The sequence below is a fragment of the Echinops telfairi genome, unplaced genomic scaffold (assembly GCF_000313985.2).
Source record: "Echinops telfairi isolate 266 unplaced genomic scaffold, ASM31398v2 ScPeMD7_3533;HRSCAF=4204_0, whole genome shotgun sequence".
NCBI lineage: Eukaryota > Metazoa > Chordata > Mammalia > Afrosoricida > Tenrecidae > Echinops > Echinops telfairi.
The window spans coordinates 105,893,657-105,910,990 of NW_022107431.1; the positions used below are offsets into that span (position 1 = coordinate 105,893,657).

A 17,334-nucleotide genomic window follows, 5' to 3' on the forward strand; every position below is an offset into this window, starting at 1 on the left:
TTTTATTAACACCTAGAATGAAGTGAATAATTTCTAACTTCATAATATGGTCCTATTTCTCCTTCCCTGAACTTTTCTAATAGCACGAGTGGGGCCTGCAGGAGTGAAACTGGACAAGGGATGTACAAGAGCTCAATAAGAAAAACATACTGACCAGAAGTCTAATCAACCGTCTGCGCTGTGCTCATTCTCATGATCTCCTCTGCTGAGCTCAGCGTCATGACGGTGGAAGACTAGACTTTGATTGATAGAGAGGGCAGGCATCTTTGCAAAAAAACCTGTCTGGTTTGGATTCCTCATTCCCCTTATCAGAAGAGTAGCTCTCATATGTCATACATTGAGTGCGTTTTACCATTTGGGTGCTAATCTAATGACTGCCTTATAGACAACAAATTTCATGTATTTCTTGAGGTAGGAGTTATTATTCCCATTTTAAAGGGGAGAAAATTGAGTGACAGAAATATTAAGTATTGGACCCAAAGACAAACACCTAGAAAAATGCAAAGCTGGATAGTGAGCATGGCTCTGCTTAATTTCAAACTTTTATCCTATAAACACACACACACACACACACACACACACACACACATCAATATACAAGTTTATGTCACAGAGGTAAAGCTGTGATTCTATATCTAGTACACAATATGATCCACTTACTCTGACATGATTAATCTGGAAAGAATAACTGAAGAAGCTATTACTGTGATTTAGACTATACGTGGTAGACTAACAGCAGTAATCATATCAAACCTTTGGGTCTACATCATATAGAAAACTCCTTCTCCATACTACATTTAAGTCTGCTCATGGAAGGGTACTAGGGAGACATTTCTGTCTGGGGGGAAAAGCAACAAAACAAACCTCTATTCTAGATGGGAAATGATACCCTCTCCTCATTGAAATCTTCAATCCAGCACTGTCGTTCTGATGTCTGATATCAATAATTTCAAATTTTCATAATAAAAACCAGGAAAGTCAATGTTTTACTAAGGAAAAAAAGCTTTCATATCTCATGATAAAAGTCATTTAATAAGAATTATAAAAACCCAGAGAACATTTAAAATGCTTACTGGCATATGATCATATTCTATGACTATTAAGTACTATAACACAAATCATGAAATGAAATGTTGGGTGTGTTTTGAATTAAGGCAAAATTTAACAAAAGGGAGATCTATTTATAAAGGAGATAAGAGTGCGAAGTTAAAAGGCACTGATATATCACTCAGTTTACTATAAATTTAAATGATCAAGTGATGATATGAATCCTTACAACACTGCTATCAATCCGCATATAAATTGTCTTCATTAAGATATTAGACTGAGCACTCTCATTCACTCACTCACTCTCTCACTCACTCACTGACTCACACTCTCTCTCACTCACTCACTCTCTCACACACTCACTCTCTCACTCACTCACTCTCTCACACTTACTCTCTCATTCACTCACTCACTCTCTCACTCACTCACTCACTCACACTCACTCGCTCACTCACTCACTCTCTTACTCACTCTCATTCACTGACTGACTGACTCACTCTCACTCACTGACTCCCTGACTCATTCACTCTCTCACTCACTCACTCTCATTCACTGATTCATTCACTCACAAAAAAAAAAAAAAGATATTAGACTGAGCGACATTACAGTAACAGTACAATTAAGAGAGACGCTTTTCTAAATCTTGTAAGTGGTTAAAATAGGCAAGTGAAAACTATGTGTAATACTAGCAAATTAAAGCCAAAATGTCATACAGTTTCCTTTCTGTCAGTGTCACTTCATGTATGACAAGAATAGTGTTTGATAGGTGATCATTTCATGTATAGATCTTTGCTGATTACTCAATTAAGCCAAACCCAACCAACTCAAACCAAACCAGACAAAGCAAAATTATACAACAAACAATATTTTTGCTCAATCTAGGTCTGCTTGTCTCCAGTGAATCTGTCAAATACCTCCATTGTGTTCAATATACCCTCCTTTCCTTTGAGATCAAAATTAGGAAGCCTATGGAGACTCTTAAATAAAGCTGAATTATTTGAAGCCTAGCCTAAACATTTAATCTTATCTTATAAGAAGGAAATTTTAAAATATCAACCCAAATTTCTTTGATGGTCTGTTTTATTATTTAAAAAATCTTTGATCACATTATGTCAAAATCGTGCATCGGAAACTTTTGAAATGATTAAATCTACCAGACATCTAGAACAAAACTCAAGGTACAGTCAGATGCCATCAGTGATGATCTGGAATTAGAGTATGGGATTCACTGGTAAAGAATCTTCAAAATCCACCAATTGCAGCTTACCCGGCTCTGTGTTTGAGCTTTTTATCTAGGATCCCATCTCTGGAAACAAGTTTATTAAATACCAAAATGCCAATCACCATGTTGACCTGTCAAACAGAAACAAAGGTTGACCTTTGAATGATATTGATGAGAATCAGGTTCCCGTTCTTCCTGAAAATCATGTTAGATTAGTTTATAATAACCAAAGATTAATATACTCACAATAGTAGGCATATGGAGTACTTCTCAAATATTCTATAAGTGCATAAAGGAATGGAGAGCAATTTAACAGTGGTGTGTTACTTTAAAGTTTTAAGAACACTTAATTTCCTGGATTTGCAGTTAACACAGGGGAAATTAACCTTTAATTACCTAATTTTTAAATGGTACCATACTAAGCCAATCTGGCATTCTTCTCTTTCTCTAGTCACCCCTGAATAAAATAATTCGGGTTAATGAGTTTTGTCCAGGCTGAGAGTCAAAATATTCTGAGCCTTAAAGAGGGATATTAGGGTAAACTCTAGAAGCCAGAGATGCAGTAGCCTCCCGTTTTCTCTAGTAGAGAGAATATAAAATGCCTAAATCGCTCATGTTATGTGGTTTTCTCTTGGGGGGCTGTGCATTTTATTGCACCACGCTTTTCCTGGGAAGGGGGAAGACCTACTCAGTTTGCCAGACTCCTTTAAGAAGGGGACAGGAATGCTTTTTTTCTTTTTAATACACAAATAAACAACAGCAACAAAACAATGTGCTGTATTGAATACTCTCATTTTCTAAGACTCTTTTACTACCACTTAAGAAGTCTTTTGCATAGTGCAGCTGAAATTAATCACACATACTTTTTCGTAGGAGGAATTGTTAAAAAGCTGTAGAGGTCGCTATGGTCTATTCAGAGCAGCATGATTTGAGGACCTCTGGCTCTCTGACGTGCCAACACTTCATGACAGAGAAATCCAGTCCAATACTAAAACCCAAATAAACATGTGAAAACCTTGTTCTTCTTTTGTCAATCTTGTCATTTCCCTTTGGAGATCCCTGAGCACCAGAATCTTGGTGTTTTCCTAATGCAATCAGGAAAGCCTTTCCGTTAAGAGAATTAGCTCATAGAAATCTGTTTTACGTTGAATAGATGACTAGCGAGGAGAAGGGTAAACTCCTGTCCTCAGTGTACTCTGCACAGACAGAAATACACAGGTAAAGTCTGTTTAACAGCTGATACAGGAAGATCCAAAGTAACTATGATAGGGTAGGGCTTAGGAAGTATTACTGTTCAGTTTGATTCCAATATTACTTAGTTAAGAGAAAGACTTATTCGGGTTTTTTATATGTTTATCATTATTTGAACTAAGAGAAAAAGTGCATCCTATGGATTCTATTAATCTGCAACTTAAGCCTGAAGGAATTGATCCCTACTCCAAAGACTATACGTTGGTGTTTCCATTATATACATACTCTTGTTTCTTGATTTCAGAGTTAGAGGTATATTAGCCCACTAGCTTAGGGAAATAACTCAATTGATTAAATGAAAATTCAATGCGGCAGACAGATGTGTGCCGAATAGTTTCGATTTCCCTATGCTCGTTTCTAAAAGTCCTGTCTAAATTTTATTTTTTCCTGTGAGCCCTGGGTAGCTTCTCCTCCACAATGCAGTTTAAAGCAGAGAAAGCAAGCTTTAAAGAAAGGAAAATGAATCATATGTCAGTTATTTTAAAAGATGCCATTGTCTTCCAATTGATTGAATGAATCAGTTGAGGAACCAAAGGATAATTTTCCAATTAGAAATCTAATTGCATAGCCTTATTGATCTTTGTATCTAACTCATATCATGTATTTCCTCCCCTTTTCAAGGATTTATTGGATAGGAAAGATTAACAATCAATAAATTCAGTGAAAGACAGGCAAGTAGGTAAGACATTTTGCATGTTTCTATAATTAAAAGTATTAAAGAATTACCTTTGTGATTGAGAAAAGAAAAAAAAATTAAAGGTGTATGCTCAGCTTATTTCAGTGGTTCTTAAGAGGGGATATTTTTGACCAACAGTGCACGTTGGGCAACACCTGAACATGTGTTTTATCATTATGACTGGAGGGTATCTCTAGCGGGTAGTCGTTATGGTATTACTAGTAGCTAGTAGTTAGATAAATATGCTGCACTAGATCTCTGTAAAGTGTTGGAAAGGAAGGGTGTTGATCTGAGGACTAAGGCACTACTGACTCAAGCCATGGGATTTTCACTCACCTCATATGCATGTGAAAGTTGGACAAGGATTCAGAAAACCGAAGAAAAATAGATGCACTTGAAGTATGATAAAGACTATTGAAAGTGTCATGGACTACCCAAAGAACTGCTTTGGAAGGAGTACAAACAGAATGCCCCTTAGGGGCAAGGATGGCAAGACTTCATTTCGTGTACTCTGGACATGCTAGTAGGAGAAGCCGGTCCCTCATGCTGGGTAAAGTGGAGGGAGCGAATAAGAGGAAGGTTCTCTACTGGGTGGATTGTCTCCGTGACTGCAACACTGACTCAGACACCACACTTTGGAGGGTGGCGCAGGAACGGGTGGAGTTCTATTCTGTTGTACAAAGGGGGCTCTGAGTTGGACCGGCCTCAACAGCACTGAACAACAACAGCAGGCAGCAGGCAGGGATGCTGCTAACCCTCTTACCCTGCGCAAAGCAGCCCCCACAGTGTCAGTAGGACTGAAGTTGATGAAACAGGACATATGCACACATGCATGACTATTTTCTCTTTCACAGGCATTTGGGAGTGGTAGCTTTGAAGATATCCCTCCCTATTCACAACTGCATATACACATGACTACATTTAAAAGTATTGCTACAAAATAACAGAAATCTTTATCAAACAGAAGTTTCACAATGTGAAGATACATTTCTAGAATGATCCACCATCTAGGTCTATTCACTCCTGGAGGCAGTGTTTGCACCTCTTTCATTTTTTCCCAAAGAAGTCTGCACCCTTCAGTTTATGCCACGTCAAAGAGTACTTCTGATATACTCAAGAGACGCAAATCATGCTCCTTTCCAACGGACTTTGATTTGGGGGAACAAAAAGAAGCCTGGGGGAGCAAATTCAGAGCTGTAAGGTAAATAGGATAAGTTTTTCCAGTAAAATTCTCATAAAATAGCTTTTGCTACCCTCAAAGAATGAGCAGTATTAACAGACTTTAAGCCAAGTGAAACTCGTGGGTTACGATAGGGGAGAAATCCTTGGTGCAGCTTCTCTGGCCTTTTTCTCTCCAATGTACTGTTCTTACCCCATCTTTATAATAAGCCCCATGACTATCCTGTGTCCTCTGAGAAAAGCTGCCAAGACCACACCTAAGGAATCCCAGAAAAACAAGTCACCGTCACCTTCTTAGCTGACCTCTGCCTTGAATTTAACTGATCCAGCAGAACCCATTGGAAGCCATTGTTTTGATTGACCTTTTTGTTTGTTTGTTTTGAAGGTAACTTTATGCACCAAAGACAGGTGTGTTATTGTGGGAATTTACATGCAGCCATCACTGATCACAGAGGTCTGTTGTACAGACATTTTGTGTAGAGTAAACCCATAGACCGATGTCTGTAACCACAGTGGTACTATTTTTTTACTTACCCTCATATGATAGCATAACTATGAAATGATAATAAATACTGTATCCTACACATTACAGGGACAGACTTTATGTGAACTTTTTCAAAATCTGAAATTACAGTAAGAAAAATCCCATACGCTCAAGTTTAATATGCTTCAGAATTCAAAATAAGAGGACGTTAGAATAATAGAGGACTGACTATCTTATCTTCAAATCAAAGAAACAATTCATTGAGTTTTGAAACATATACAACAAATAACAACACTAACAAAGTCTTGCTCTAATAGAAATAAAATAGTTTTTATTTGCTAAGAGAACAAAACAAACGGATTTTGATGTTTACCAGAACAACCGCAGCTGCAGGTCCAACGAATGCATAGAGCAGTCCTCCTTCAAGAGAGAGCCAGCAGCTGAAAGTGACATTAGATAGAAACTAACAAAAATTAATGATGAATCTTAAACCACTAAACGGTGATGCATCGAACATATACTATGCATTTAGTCTTGGAACTTGGGCATCCTAAGGGTTTGTTAATTTTTTAAAAAGTACTCAGAAGAAGTGGAAAAGGCTAGAGTTAGACATTTTTTTGAGTGAACAATGCTATCGTTCTCATTGAAAAGAAACTTTTATTACAAGGCCTTACCTTCCGGTAGTTAAAACGTTTTAGGCAAATGACTCTTGCAGTGAGATTTCTATATTTACTTTTAGTACAAAAGTGACTATTATTTAAGTTTTGTAAAATGCTGCCTTCTGTCCATTATGGGGTTTCTCACATATACTTTGAAGCAAGAACAGCATGTTTTTCAAGTCTTACGCATGCCATTTACCTACCCTTCAATGAGACTATTGCCATTTCAGGAGAACTTGGTTTAACGGTCACCATTGCAGTGAATGGGCTCATTTCCCTTTTGTATGCGTGTTTTCTTCTAGCTTTATTCTTCCTCCCTCAAACGACCTAGAAAACTCTCTACAGATAAACTTCCAGATTAAGAGAAGTATAGCAATGCTTGTTTCATTTAGTAAAGTCGCCTGGAGATGGAGAGATGTAGGTGGTCCACTTAGGCCAAAGCATTCTCTCGTTCACAGCCTAGGGAAGTGCACAGGACATGGGTTTGGGCAGTGGAGATCTTGCAAGGTGGCACGTCTGTGTGTGCATCATTCAGGAGGGAAGTGTGAGACCCCATCTAATCACTTTTGGGGCACAAGTAACCCACCCACCATTGCATGAACCCACGTTTGACATTACGTATCACTTCACAGAATCTATGCGGTGCCCTCAAAAGTACTACTAAACAATGACTGTCCCATGTGTGGTTACATCAACGATGCATTTTGTCAGCACACACAGAATTGCAAGCTAAATATGGAAGTTATACCTTCATTTAAAACGTTATTCTAGCACACATACTCTATGTTGTTTATATACACACACAAATGTTCGTGTGTGTTTGAAGTCGGCACTTCATTATTGCTTTGCTCCTGCCACAGCCATAGACAGGGCAAGTCCTACTGCTGTTCTACTTTGGAATAGATAACGGAATATCTATTTTCTATAAGATACCTGGAGAGAAAATCCTTGGTCTGGAAGAACACTTGAGTTTGTTGTCTCAGCAAATGCCATTACATTTCCAGTGTATTTGTTTAAGTTAATCTTCAAACTGACATGTATTACTCACTGTACTGTATGAGGCTTTGATTATAATCTCCTTCAAAGTAGCAACCATATCATCTGTGATCCGACTTCTTTTATCCTCCCTTTTCAGTGCTTTTCAAATACTAGGTCTATACCAAAATAGTCATGGTAGTAAAAATTGTAATGACTTAAAGGCAATAGTGCTGTAATTACACTGCTCTGCAATGTATGCTACCAGCATTTTTAACATATAATTGTATTAGGAAACAAGTGCGGTAAGAAAATGAGTTCTTCCCATCCTTTAGAAGTTTCTTTTGGATGGGGAGGTGAAATTATGTCTCTTTGCCCATTCTTAATGTGGAATAACCCAGGAGAAAGGCTAATTAGCAGTGATTCTTACCTCAATCCTGATGACAACTAAACAGAACTACACATCCCCCTTTAAATTTTATTTCTTTAATAAAAGCATATTCCCTTCCCCATTATCAGTTGTTTCCTCCATATGAAGAGACAAAGAAGAATATAGAAATGTATTCTTTAAATATGAAATATTAAGTATAAACTTTCCATAGAAATCTCATCATATAATTTATCAGTATTACAGCTATAATAAGATGGGCCAATGTGATTCATATCCTTCTTTCATCTATTATCTTCCCTTCCATTAGCCAAGCCTTTGCTAATGTGGAATCTATTGATTCATCTGATCTCTTTTTTTTTTTTCCAGAACACATTATTGTAACATAGTCTAAAAACTTGAACTAATGTGACAATATTTATTTTATGCTAATACATATTATCATGGACAAAATTAGAAACCCAGATCACAAACACATTTTAAAATTACGTATGCCAAGACTTATCCAATGGATTTTTTTAAGTATTTGAGATAGAACATCCAAAGTATATATTGAAACCTATTTACAAGTCAAACATACTGCTCTTACTAGGAGATGTGAAATCAAAACAAGGAATCTGAACAGTGCTGCAGCGTGTTTTGCCCCGACCTTTGCACATTTTCACTACCTTACATCATTCCTTACTGATGCAATTTCTACCATTGTTCATGACTCAGTGACAAAAATCCACCCATCAGGGGAGTCTGCCAAGACTAACGAAGCCTCTTTGAGGATTTGCTTAATTAAAAAATGTGATTTATCACCATGGATGGACTTACTAGTGATCAGTGCCATATCCTTTCGTCCGGGTGAAGCCAACTGATGTGGCCACTACTAACGCTGGTAAGCCTGCAAGAAAAGCATTGTTGCGTTTTACATTCAATCTGCACACTGTGATGATTACCCCGGGAAAAGCCAGGAAAAGCTCTGGATGCCTCATTCGGAGAGACCCCCTTTCGCTGATTCCCTTCACGAAGTAGGGTTCCTTTGCAAGCTTCTTTGCATTCACAAAAACAGGAGGGCAAGAGCTCAGTGTTCAACTGAGCACACGTCTCTGATGTTGCCAGGTTACCACCACGTTTGACATGGTGGTAACAAAACTAATAACAGAGATTTAGTATATCTTTTAAGTTATTTCTCTCCCAGGGGGTTACAGTTATAAAGGAAACGTATAGCTATAAAATCAGAAAGGCAAAAAATGGATGTTCGGGTGTGATGGAATATTAGGGAAGTGGAACATTTAGTCGACATATATCGATCCACATCACGCTGTACTTCCCGTCAGAATGAGAGGGAAAGCTCATCAGTTAACTCGTCCTTTATGACTTACTCATGATAACAAGAAGGTAGGTACAGGATTAAGGAGTCCTAAGGGACTGAACTTATGGTCATCCTTCTGAAAGAAGGTCAGATGCATGCCCGTTTCTCTTCGTGGACATGTAGGTACCTGCAACTCCAAGGCCTGCCCAATCCCTCTTCCAATTCAATGACCTGCATGCCTCTCCCAGTTCTACCCAACTAGCACCTTTTAGTTTATATTTGTGGGACTTACATGGACTTCATTCCAGGTCGGTGGGCCTGCATGTGTTTCAGTGAATATAGGTTTGTCTAATCTATGTTATTTAAAGTTTTCAAAGTTTCAGTTATGCCTTCTTTTCATGCTTAATAATTTTAGGTTGACAGCATCCTTCTCCTGCGCTCCTTTCTTTGTACCATCTCTCCTGCTGCCAGCTGGTCTCTCTCCTCCGGGGAGCCTTGTCTAGGAACACTGCATGCTTCCATGAGGTTCAATGCCGAGACCCTTGGATGGCATCTCAGGAGGGACATACCATATTTTGGAGCAAGTACGTGTGGTTATCTATATATGCTCTTTCTTCATATTCGTGTAATTTGTCACCTTTTTTGGATTGATTGGAATAAGTTAAGAAAAAAAAAATACTTTCCCCCTCCTGGATCAGAATCGAAGGTTTGATCATCGGCTTTCCAGACAATTTGTATTTAAAACAAAAAACAAACTTTCTTTGTTTTTATCTTACACTTCCTAACAAAACTCATGCTACTGTTGTTTTCTCTTCCAGACTTTCTGATGTTCTAGAACCATTAGTTTAACTTTTTGTGACTATTTTGGTACTGGTTGTAGAGGAGGCTAGCTGTGAACTCTCTCTTCAGTAACTTGGATCATGATGCTGCATAGGGCAGATATCAGCCATTCTTTGTACTGCATCCTTCACTTGCCTGCAACCTATATTTTCTGAGTCGATGCTACTAATTCCTGAGAAAATGTCCCTTTGATAGAATGTAATCTTAGTTTTAAAAGGCATCTGGCATGGAACCTAGACAAATGGTCAGGAAAGCCCAAGTAGGTCACATTTTCCAATTTTATCTTAAATGTTTTCTCTTTCACTTCTGCAAAAAAAACCAAACAAACAAACAACAAAAACAACCCTACCACATTAGTCAAACAGAAAGAGCTCCTGGCTGAAATTTGATGCTCAATCCATAAGTACATGTGACCCTATAGCATCTAGGAGAAATTATTCCGGTATTGTAATAAGGACACTTATTCACAATTCCCTAAGTTCTGTCTAGCATTCTACATTCCTGTATTTTAATGTATTAGCACTTTGTTATATATGTCTGGCCTAAAATCTCCTAGTGTATAAAAAACAAAAGCAAATGTAATAACATAGCAAAATTGTTCTCACTTCTTAAATGAGGCTACAATTAGAATTGGCCCAATGGAATCTATAGGTTGTCAACGTGTCCATTTTATAGGCATATTTCTCCTAATATGACAGACATTTTTCCTGATATCCAAAGGTTTACTCAGTTTTCTGGCTGAAAGCAATTCCAGGTTTCCTCTGTGAAGGCCCCATGACCAGGGGTGAGACTTCACTCATTCTTTGAATGACCCTTCTTCCCCGTTCCCATGGATAGCTTGAGTCTCCCTTGTTCTACACTGCCATGCAATAGGCTCTATGCCTCCACATGCCTTAGATGCCAGTGTTTTTTAGTATTTTGAACTTTTTAAAAAATATTGGTAGAAGATCATTTTCTCCACTTGTAGAAATCTGTGATCATTCAAAACTTTGTCCTTTTTAAAAGTCCACATACTTGACCAAAATTCAAAAACATAATTCTACTTCCATATATCATATTAGACCTAAAGAAAAGTCATCTTGGAATAATCATTCTATACTGTTTCATAATTTGTGTTCAAAGTTACTTGAATCAGACCATAAAGGTTAGATTAGTGTGCTTACCCCATCCAAGGCACAGAAAGCGTTTCCTGATAAGCCGTGTCCTGATTTTGCCAGTGACAGCCATGTATGACTGCCACGCCTCGGTCAGAACCCAACAGAAGGAAGCCAGGAAGAAGAAGTGCAGGAAGGCAGTGGTGGTCGTGCAGATGCTCTGTAAAAGCAAACAAAAGAGACGCACTGGATATGAGGAGGGAGCGTTACTTCTTCCCACAAGGACTCATCTCCGATTCACTGCTTTCGTTTCAAACACTTACCTCCCCTGTGTGAGCAAGAGACGGTTTTCAGAAACTAGAAACCTCATAGTCTTTATGGGGCACACAATATCGATGGTGGCAAAAACTACCAGGGTAACCTGATTCCATTTGTGCTTCTTTTTTTTTTTTTTAAATGAGGCTAACCTGACTGTAAACTTAAACCCAGGGGAAATTAAAACTACTCTTTCACTGGAATTTCTTCTTGATAGATCATTACTGGAATCATTCTTCCTTTCATTTAATTGAAATTACAGGGACCTTGCATAGTTATTTTGGCAACATAGTTTATATCCTTCCTTATTAATTGAAAATTCTTCGATGTTGTTTTATCTGTGCTGCTGTTAGGGTTGCATTGGCAAACCCCACATCCTTCCGAAAGGAAAATGATCCACCGTTACTTTCCTCTAATGCAATTATTACACGCCAAGGACCAGAGACTATAAAATAACATTTGGATAAAAGCCTAATACAAGAATAGCATATGTATTTTAAAGGACTTGGTGCACGGCTTTGGTGGTATTACACTGCAATGTGTGTTTTAATCAAATCATTTGAAAAGCGAACCGAGTCACTGGCAGTACTTAGCTATGATTTCATAGACATTTTTTCTTTATGATGTTTAATCACTGTGAAGATGCCCACCAGTAGATACCTACGATCGCTCTTCAAAGGGCCTGCACTCTCTTTCTTTCTTTGGTAAAGGCTATGATTCATTTCACAATTGGTATGAATTCTCTGTGGAGATGTTGTTAGGATCCTCTATAAATGAGAACCAGCAGCAGAAGCAATTTCTCTCTTTGTCAGATCCATTCAAACTGTGTCAAATGGAAGAGCAACAAATCAAAGATGGCAGGACTAAAACCAACAAACAAAATCTTTTAAAAAACACAAAACAAAAACACAATCGTATCCTACTACCTCCACTCTACTTTATTACTAAAGCTAGCTATCACTTTAAAATCTCTAATATGGGGCCCAAATTGTTCATAGCATTTATTTTGTTAAAATGCACCAGATGTTAATTTAGCTTTCTCATCATTTAAATACTAATGACTTTACTATGTTTATCTCACAAGGTTGTAGCAATGATGAGAGATAGCATATGGAAGCGGCCTAAACATAAATTGACTTTGTACTTAAGTCTATGCTCACAAAGATGAATTTTTCAATCCGATAAAATCATGTTTTTTGAATGCTCTTTCTCATACCTTACTTCATATATTGAGCATACTATAGTAATTATTCATCAATAGTGATTCCTTCTGTGTGTGAGACATGGGGCATCCCCTGGCCCCACCCCCAAGTGAAGGTTTAAATCTACCACTCATTGCTGAGATTGTTGTGCCATCGTGGCTTGCGTGAAGCTGTAGATTGCCATTACTTCAAATACTCGCAGAGTCATCCACAGTGAACGGGTTTCAGTGGAGCTTCCAGACCAAGACAGACTAGGAAACAAGGCCTGATGGATCTACCTCTAAAAATTAGCCCATGAAAATCGTATGACTCACAAAAGAATACTGTCTGATATAGTAGTGCTGGAAGTTGAGAATCCCAAATTGGAAGGTGCTCAAAAAGCACAGTGGCTGCAACCATGACCTAGAACACATCAGCAGTGCTAAGAACAGAACACACCAGCAGTGCTAAGAACAGAACACACCAGCAGTGCTAAGAACAGAACACACCAGCAGTGCTAAGAACAGAAGACACCAGCAGTGCTAAGAACAGAAGACACCAGCAGTGCTAAGAACAGAAGACAACAGCAGTGCTAAGAACAGAAGACAACAGCAGTGATAAGAACAGAACACACCAGCAGTGATAAGAACAGAACACACCAGCAATGATGAGACTGGGGCAAGAGCAGGAGACACTTTGCTCTGTTGTACCTGGAGGCGCGTGACTCTGATTTGATGGTAACTAAAAATAAGAGCAAAGTTTACAGATCTGAGCTGCATACCTGACTGCTCATTTCTGATTGCAGTCCAGATCCCTACATGAATTTCAGAGATAATTTCCAAAGACTAGTTGTACTTCCTAATTCATCATTTCTTTTCTTGCACGGGGTTGTTTCATCTCAGCTGTATATGTGATAGCCAAGTTAAAGGACTAAGATGTTCAATCTTTGGTTATGAGACTTTTCATTTGCCTTATTTAGAATATGTTGCTTTGAAACTCCTAGGTCTCAATTTAGTTCTAATATAAATTGAAGTACATGCAATTTATTTCAATAATGCAAGTGGAAAACAACAAACCTCAACCAAGTCCCCACTTCAGAGCTGATAAATCCTGTCGACCCATATTTCAAAATTTGAAATGGATTAAAGTGAATAAACTAAAGATTGTTTATAGCTATCAGCCTCACTTTCAAGTCCCCCCAAAAGAAAAACATTTCATAAATTAACTAATTTGAGGGAAAGCAAGAAACCTAGACTTTGTCGATGTGGCATTTAGGCTATGTGGCAGAAGAGAGGGAGGAATCTTGAATCCGAACAAATGGCCAACCGTGTGGATGCTCCTATGACACGTGTACAAAAGAATACAGGTTTTTTTCATTGCTATTTACAAAACCTGTATTTTTTTTTTTAAGTCGGTTTGCCTCATTACCCTAAAATCAAGACCACTTTGGGTCAGGTGTGGCTCATAGAGACCATATAGGACAGAGGAGATCTTCTCTTAAGGTTTTCTGACTGTCTCATCTTTTCCCTGCAGAACTGGTGATTGGTTACAACTTTTTGATTAGAACCCTAATGCTTACTCCACTATTAATCCAGTGCTACCTATTTGCATCATTGCGGCTTGACATACAAGGTGTATCGGTACTTAACTAGTGTGTGCTGCATTTCATGGGATGCTGCAATTTTATACTCATTCCTTAAATGAGAAAGCAAAATGTAGCTTTCTTTCTTTATATCTCAGGACTGCCAATCTTATTAGTATGCTTATATAGTTTAGTTTTCCGATTTAGCATACACACACACACACACACACACACACACACACATTCCTTAGGTTCTGATGCTTGACTGCCATACTGAACACATTGTCCAAGCATATATGAATATATTCGCCAGACTGTAGGAAAATGCTTCTCTAGTTATAATACATTGACCCACATGTTTTGCTGTATTTTAAACTATTAAGAACTCACCAATAATTAAGTCAAATGAAAGATAATAATAAAAATCATTTTTTAAGGGTTCATGAGGGTGGGGGAGGGTGAAGGATAAAGAGGAGCTGATATAGCGAGGGGTGAGGGGCACATCTGATCAAAGGACACAAGATCAAATGAAGAGGGATTAGAGGGAATGGAACTCATCCTGGCCCACAAAGTCCAGGGGACAATATTCCTGCTCAGAGTAGCCAATGCACAAAGTCAATAGGGCAGGTCCCACCATGAGACACAGACAAGATGTCCTTCATTGACCCATAGCGCTATGGGGGACAACACTGGAGACACAGTGTGGGAATTGTGCCCTATGTGACCTCATCACACTGGGGCAAAACACTAAGGGTGTGCAACAGAGCAGCAAGGGGAGCAAAGTAATGAAGTCCCTGGGGAATACCAAAAATAGACTTCAGGGCCAGGGCATGGCGCCCCATCAGATTTGACTAGAAAATACTTCTAAAGTTCAACAAACAGACCTGGAACTATTTACAGGCTTTTCTTTTTTTGTCATTGGTTTTTGTTGTTGCTTTTTATTTTCTTTTGTTCTTTTGCTCTGTCTTGTTTTTCTCCTAATTATTCTTTGCATGTCTATCTAGATAAGATAGACAGAATAAACAAAATAAACAATGAGACCAAGAGTTCCAGGAGTCATGGGAGAGGGTGAGGTGTGGGAAAGGAAGGGGAAGTCAACCAACCCAGGAACAAGGGAACAACACGTGATCTGAATTCAATGGCAAGGAGGGTATAGGATGTCTGGTGGGACTTGATCAAGGGCAATGTAGCTGAGAATAATTACTGAAACTCGAATGAAGGCTAAACATGATACTGGGACCAGAGGAAAGTAAAAGGAAATAGAGGAAAGAACTAGGAGGCAAAGGACATTTATAGAGGTCTAAATACACGCACGTACATATGTAAATATATTTATATATGACAATGGGGAAATAGACCTATGTGCATATATTTATAGGTTTAGTATTAAGGTAGCAGATGGACATTAGGCCTACATTCAAGTACTCCCTCAATGGAAGAACACTTTGTTCTAATAACCCGGCATTCTGTGATGCTCACCTTCCTGACAAGATGGCTAAAGACAAAATTGGTACATAAGCCTATAGAAGTTCAATGCTATCCCAATCCAAATTACAGCAACTTTCTTCAAAGAGTTGGAAAAACAGATAACCAACTTCATATGGAGGGGGAAGAAACCAAGAATTAGTAGAGAACTCCTCAAGAGGAAGGGCAAAGTTGGATGGCTTGCTTTACCCGACTTTAACACCTATTACACAGCTACAGTGGTCAAAACAGTGTGGTACTGGTATAATGATAGATATTCAGACCAATGGAAAAGGATTGAAAACCCAGAAATAAAATCATCGGCATACAGACAACTGATCTTTGATAAGGGGCCCAAAAATATCAAATGGGAAGTGGATGGCCTCTTCAATTCATGGTGCTGGAAAAAATGGATATGTAGCTGCAGAAAAATGAAGCAAGACCCTTACCTCACTCTATACACAAGAATTAAACTCAAGGTGGATCACAGACCTTGAGGTTAAACCCCAAACTATTAGGGCCATCTAGGAGGGAATTGGGTCAAACCTAAGAACCTTGGCACAGGGATTACATAGGCGATTGGAAATTGGGGAGGACACCAACACAGAGGAGGCACAAATTGACCAGTGTGACATACTAAAAATAAAACGCTTATGTACATCAAAAGAATTCACCAAGAGAGTAATAAGAGAGACTACAGAATGGGAAAATATCTTTGGCAACAACACATCCGACAAAGGCCTTATTATTAAAACCTATAACACACTGATAAACTACAACAAGAGAAAAACCAATTGTCCACTCAGGAGGTGGGCAAAGGACCTGAGCAGGAGTTTCTCAAGGGCAGAAATCCAAATGGCCAATAAATATATGAGAAAATGTTCCAGATCTCTAGCCATAAGAGAAATGCAAATTAAAACAACTATTAAATACCACCTAACACCCTCAAAGATAGCCCAATTCAAGAAATCAGAAAGTAATAAGTGTTAGAGAGGATGCAGAGAGATGGGAACTCTTGTCCACTGCTGGTGGACCTGTAGGTATGTACAGCCATTATGGAAATCGATATGGCAATATCTGAAACAGTTGGAAATTGAGCTACCCTATGATCCAGCAATCCCTCTACTGGGCATATACCCAGAAGAGACAAAAAACAAACCAAGGCCAGACATCTGCACTCCAATGTTCATTGCGGCACAGTTCACATTTGCAAGGAGTTGGAAACAGCCCAAATTTCCATCAACAGATGAATGGATTAAAAAACTCTGGTATATACATTCAATGGAGTATTACTCATCCCTAAAAAGCAGTGATAAACGCATGAAGCACATTGCTGCTTGGGAAGAATTGGAGGAAATTATGCTAAGCGAAGTAAGCCAAACACAAAAGGACAATACTACATGAGTCTGCTGAGATAAGCTCAAAAAAAAATTTTTTTTTTCAAAAAGTGCATAGGGAAGAAGATGCTATATACATACGTCCCTGGAGTGAGGCCCAACACAAGAACATTTTGTTCTAACAACTCGGCAGTCTGAGATGCTCACCTGCCTGGCATGATCACTGAAGACAATGGGTGCACAAGAAAATGTGGTGAAGAAAGCGGATGATGCTTGGCTACCAAAAGATATAACACCTGAAGGCACTAAAGACAATGGGTGCACAAGCAAGTGTGGTGAA

General features: G+C 38.6%; 1 protein-coding gene across 3 annotated transcripts in view; it reads right to left on the reverse strand.

The window, feature by feature from the left end:
- ADGRB3 (adhesion G protein-coupled receptor B3) overlaps positions 1-17,334 on the reverse strand; it is a 513,164-nt gene that overhangs the window by 53,395 nt on the left and 442,435 nt on the right. For all 3 annotated transcript variants that reach the window (XM_045294359.1, XM_030886780.2, XM_045294360.1), the window contains exons 18-21: positions 11,185-11,335; positions 8,701-8,770; positions 6,233-6,299; positions 2,315-2,400 (exon numbers count right to left, since the gene is read on the reverse strand). In XM_045294359.1, coding sequence (XP_045150294.1) covers positions 2,315-2,400; positions 6,233-6,299; positions 8,701-8,770; positions 11,185-11,335 — 374 coding nt within the window. The remainder of the gene's footprint in view (positions 1-2,314; positions 2,401-6,232; positions 6,300-8,700; positions 8,771-11,184; positions 11,336-17,334) is intronic.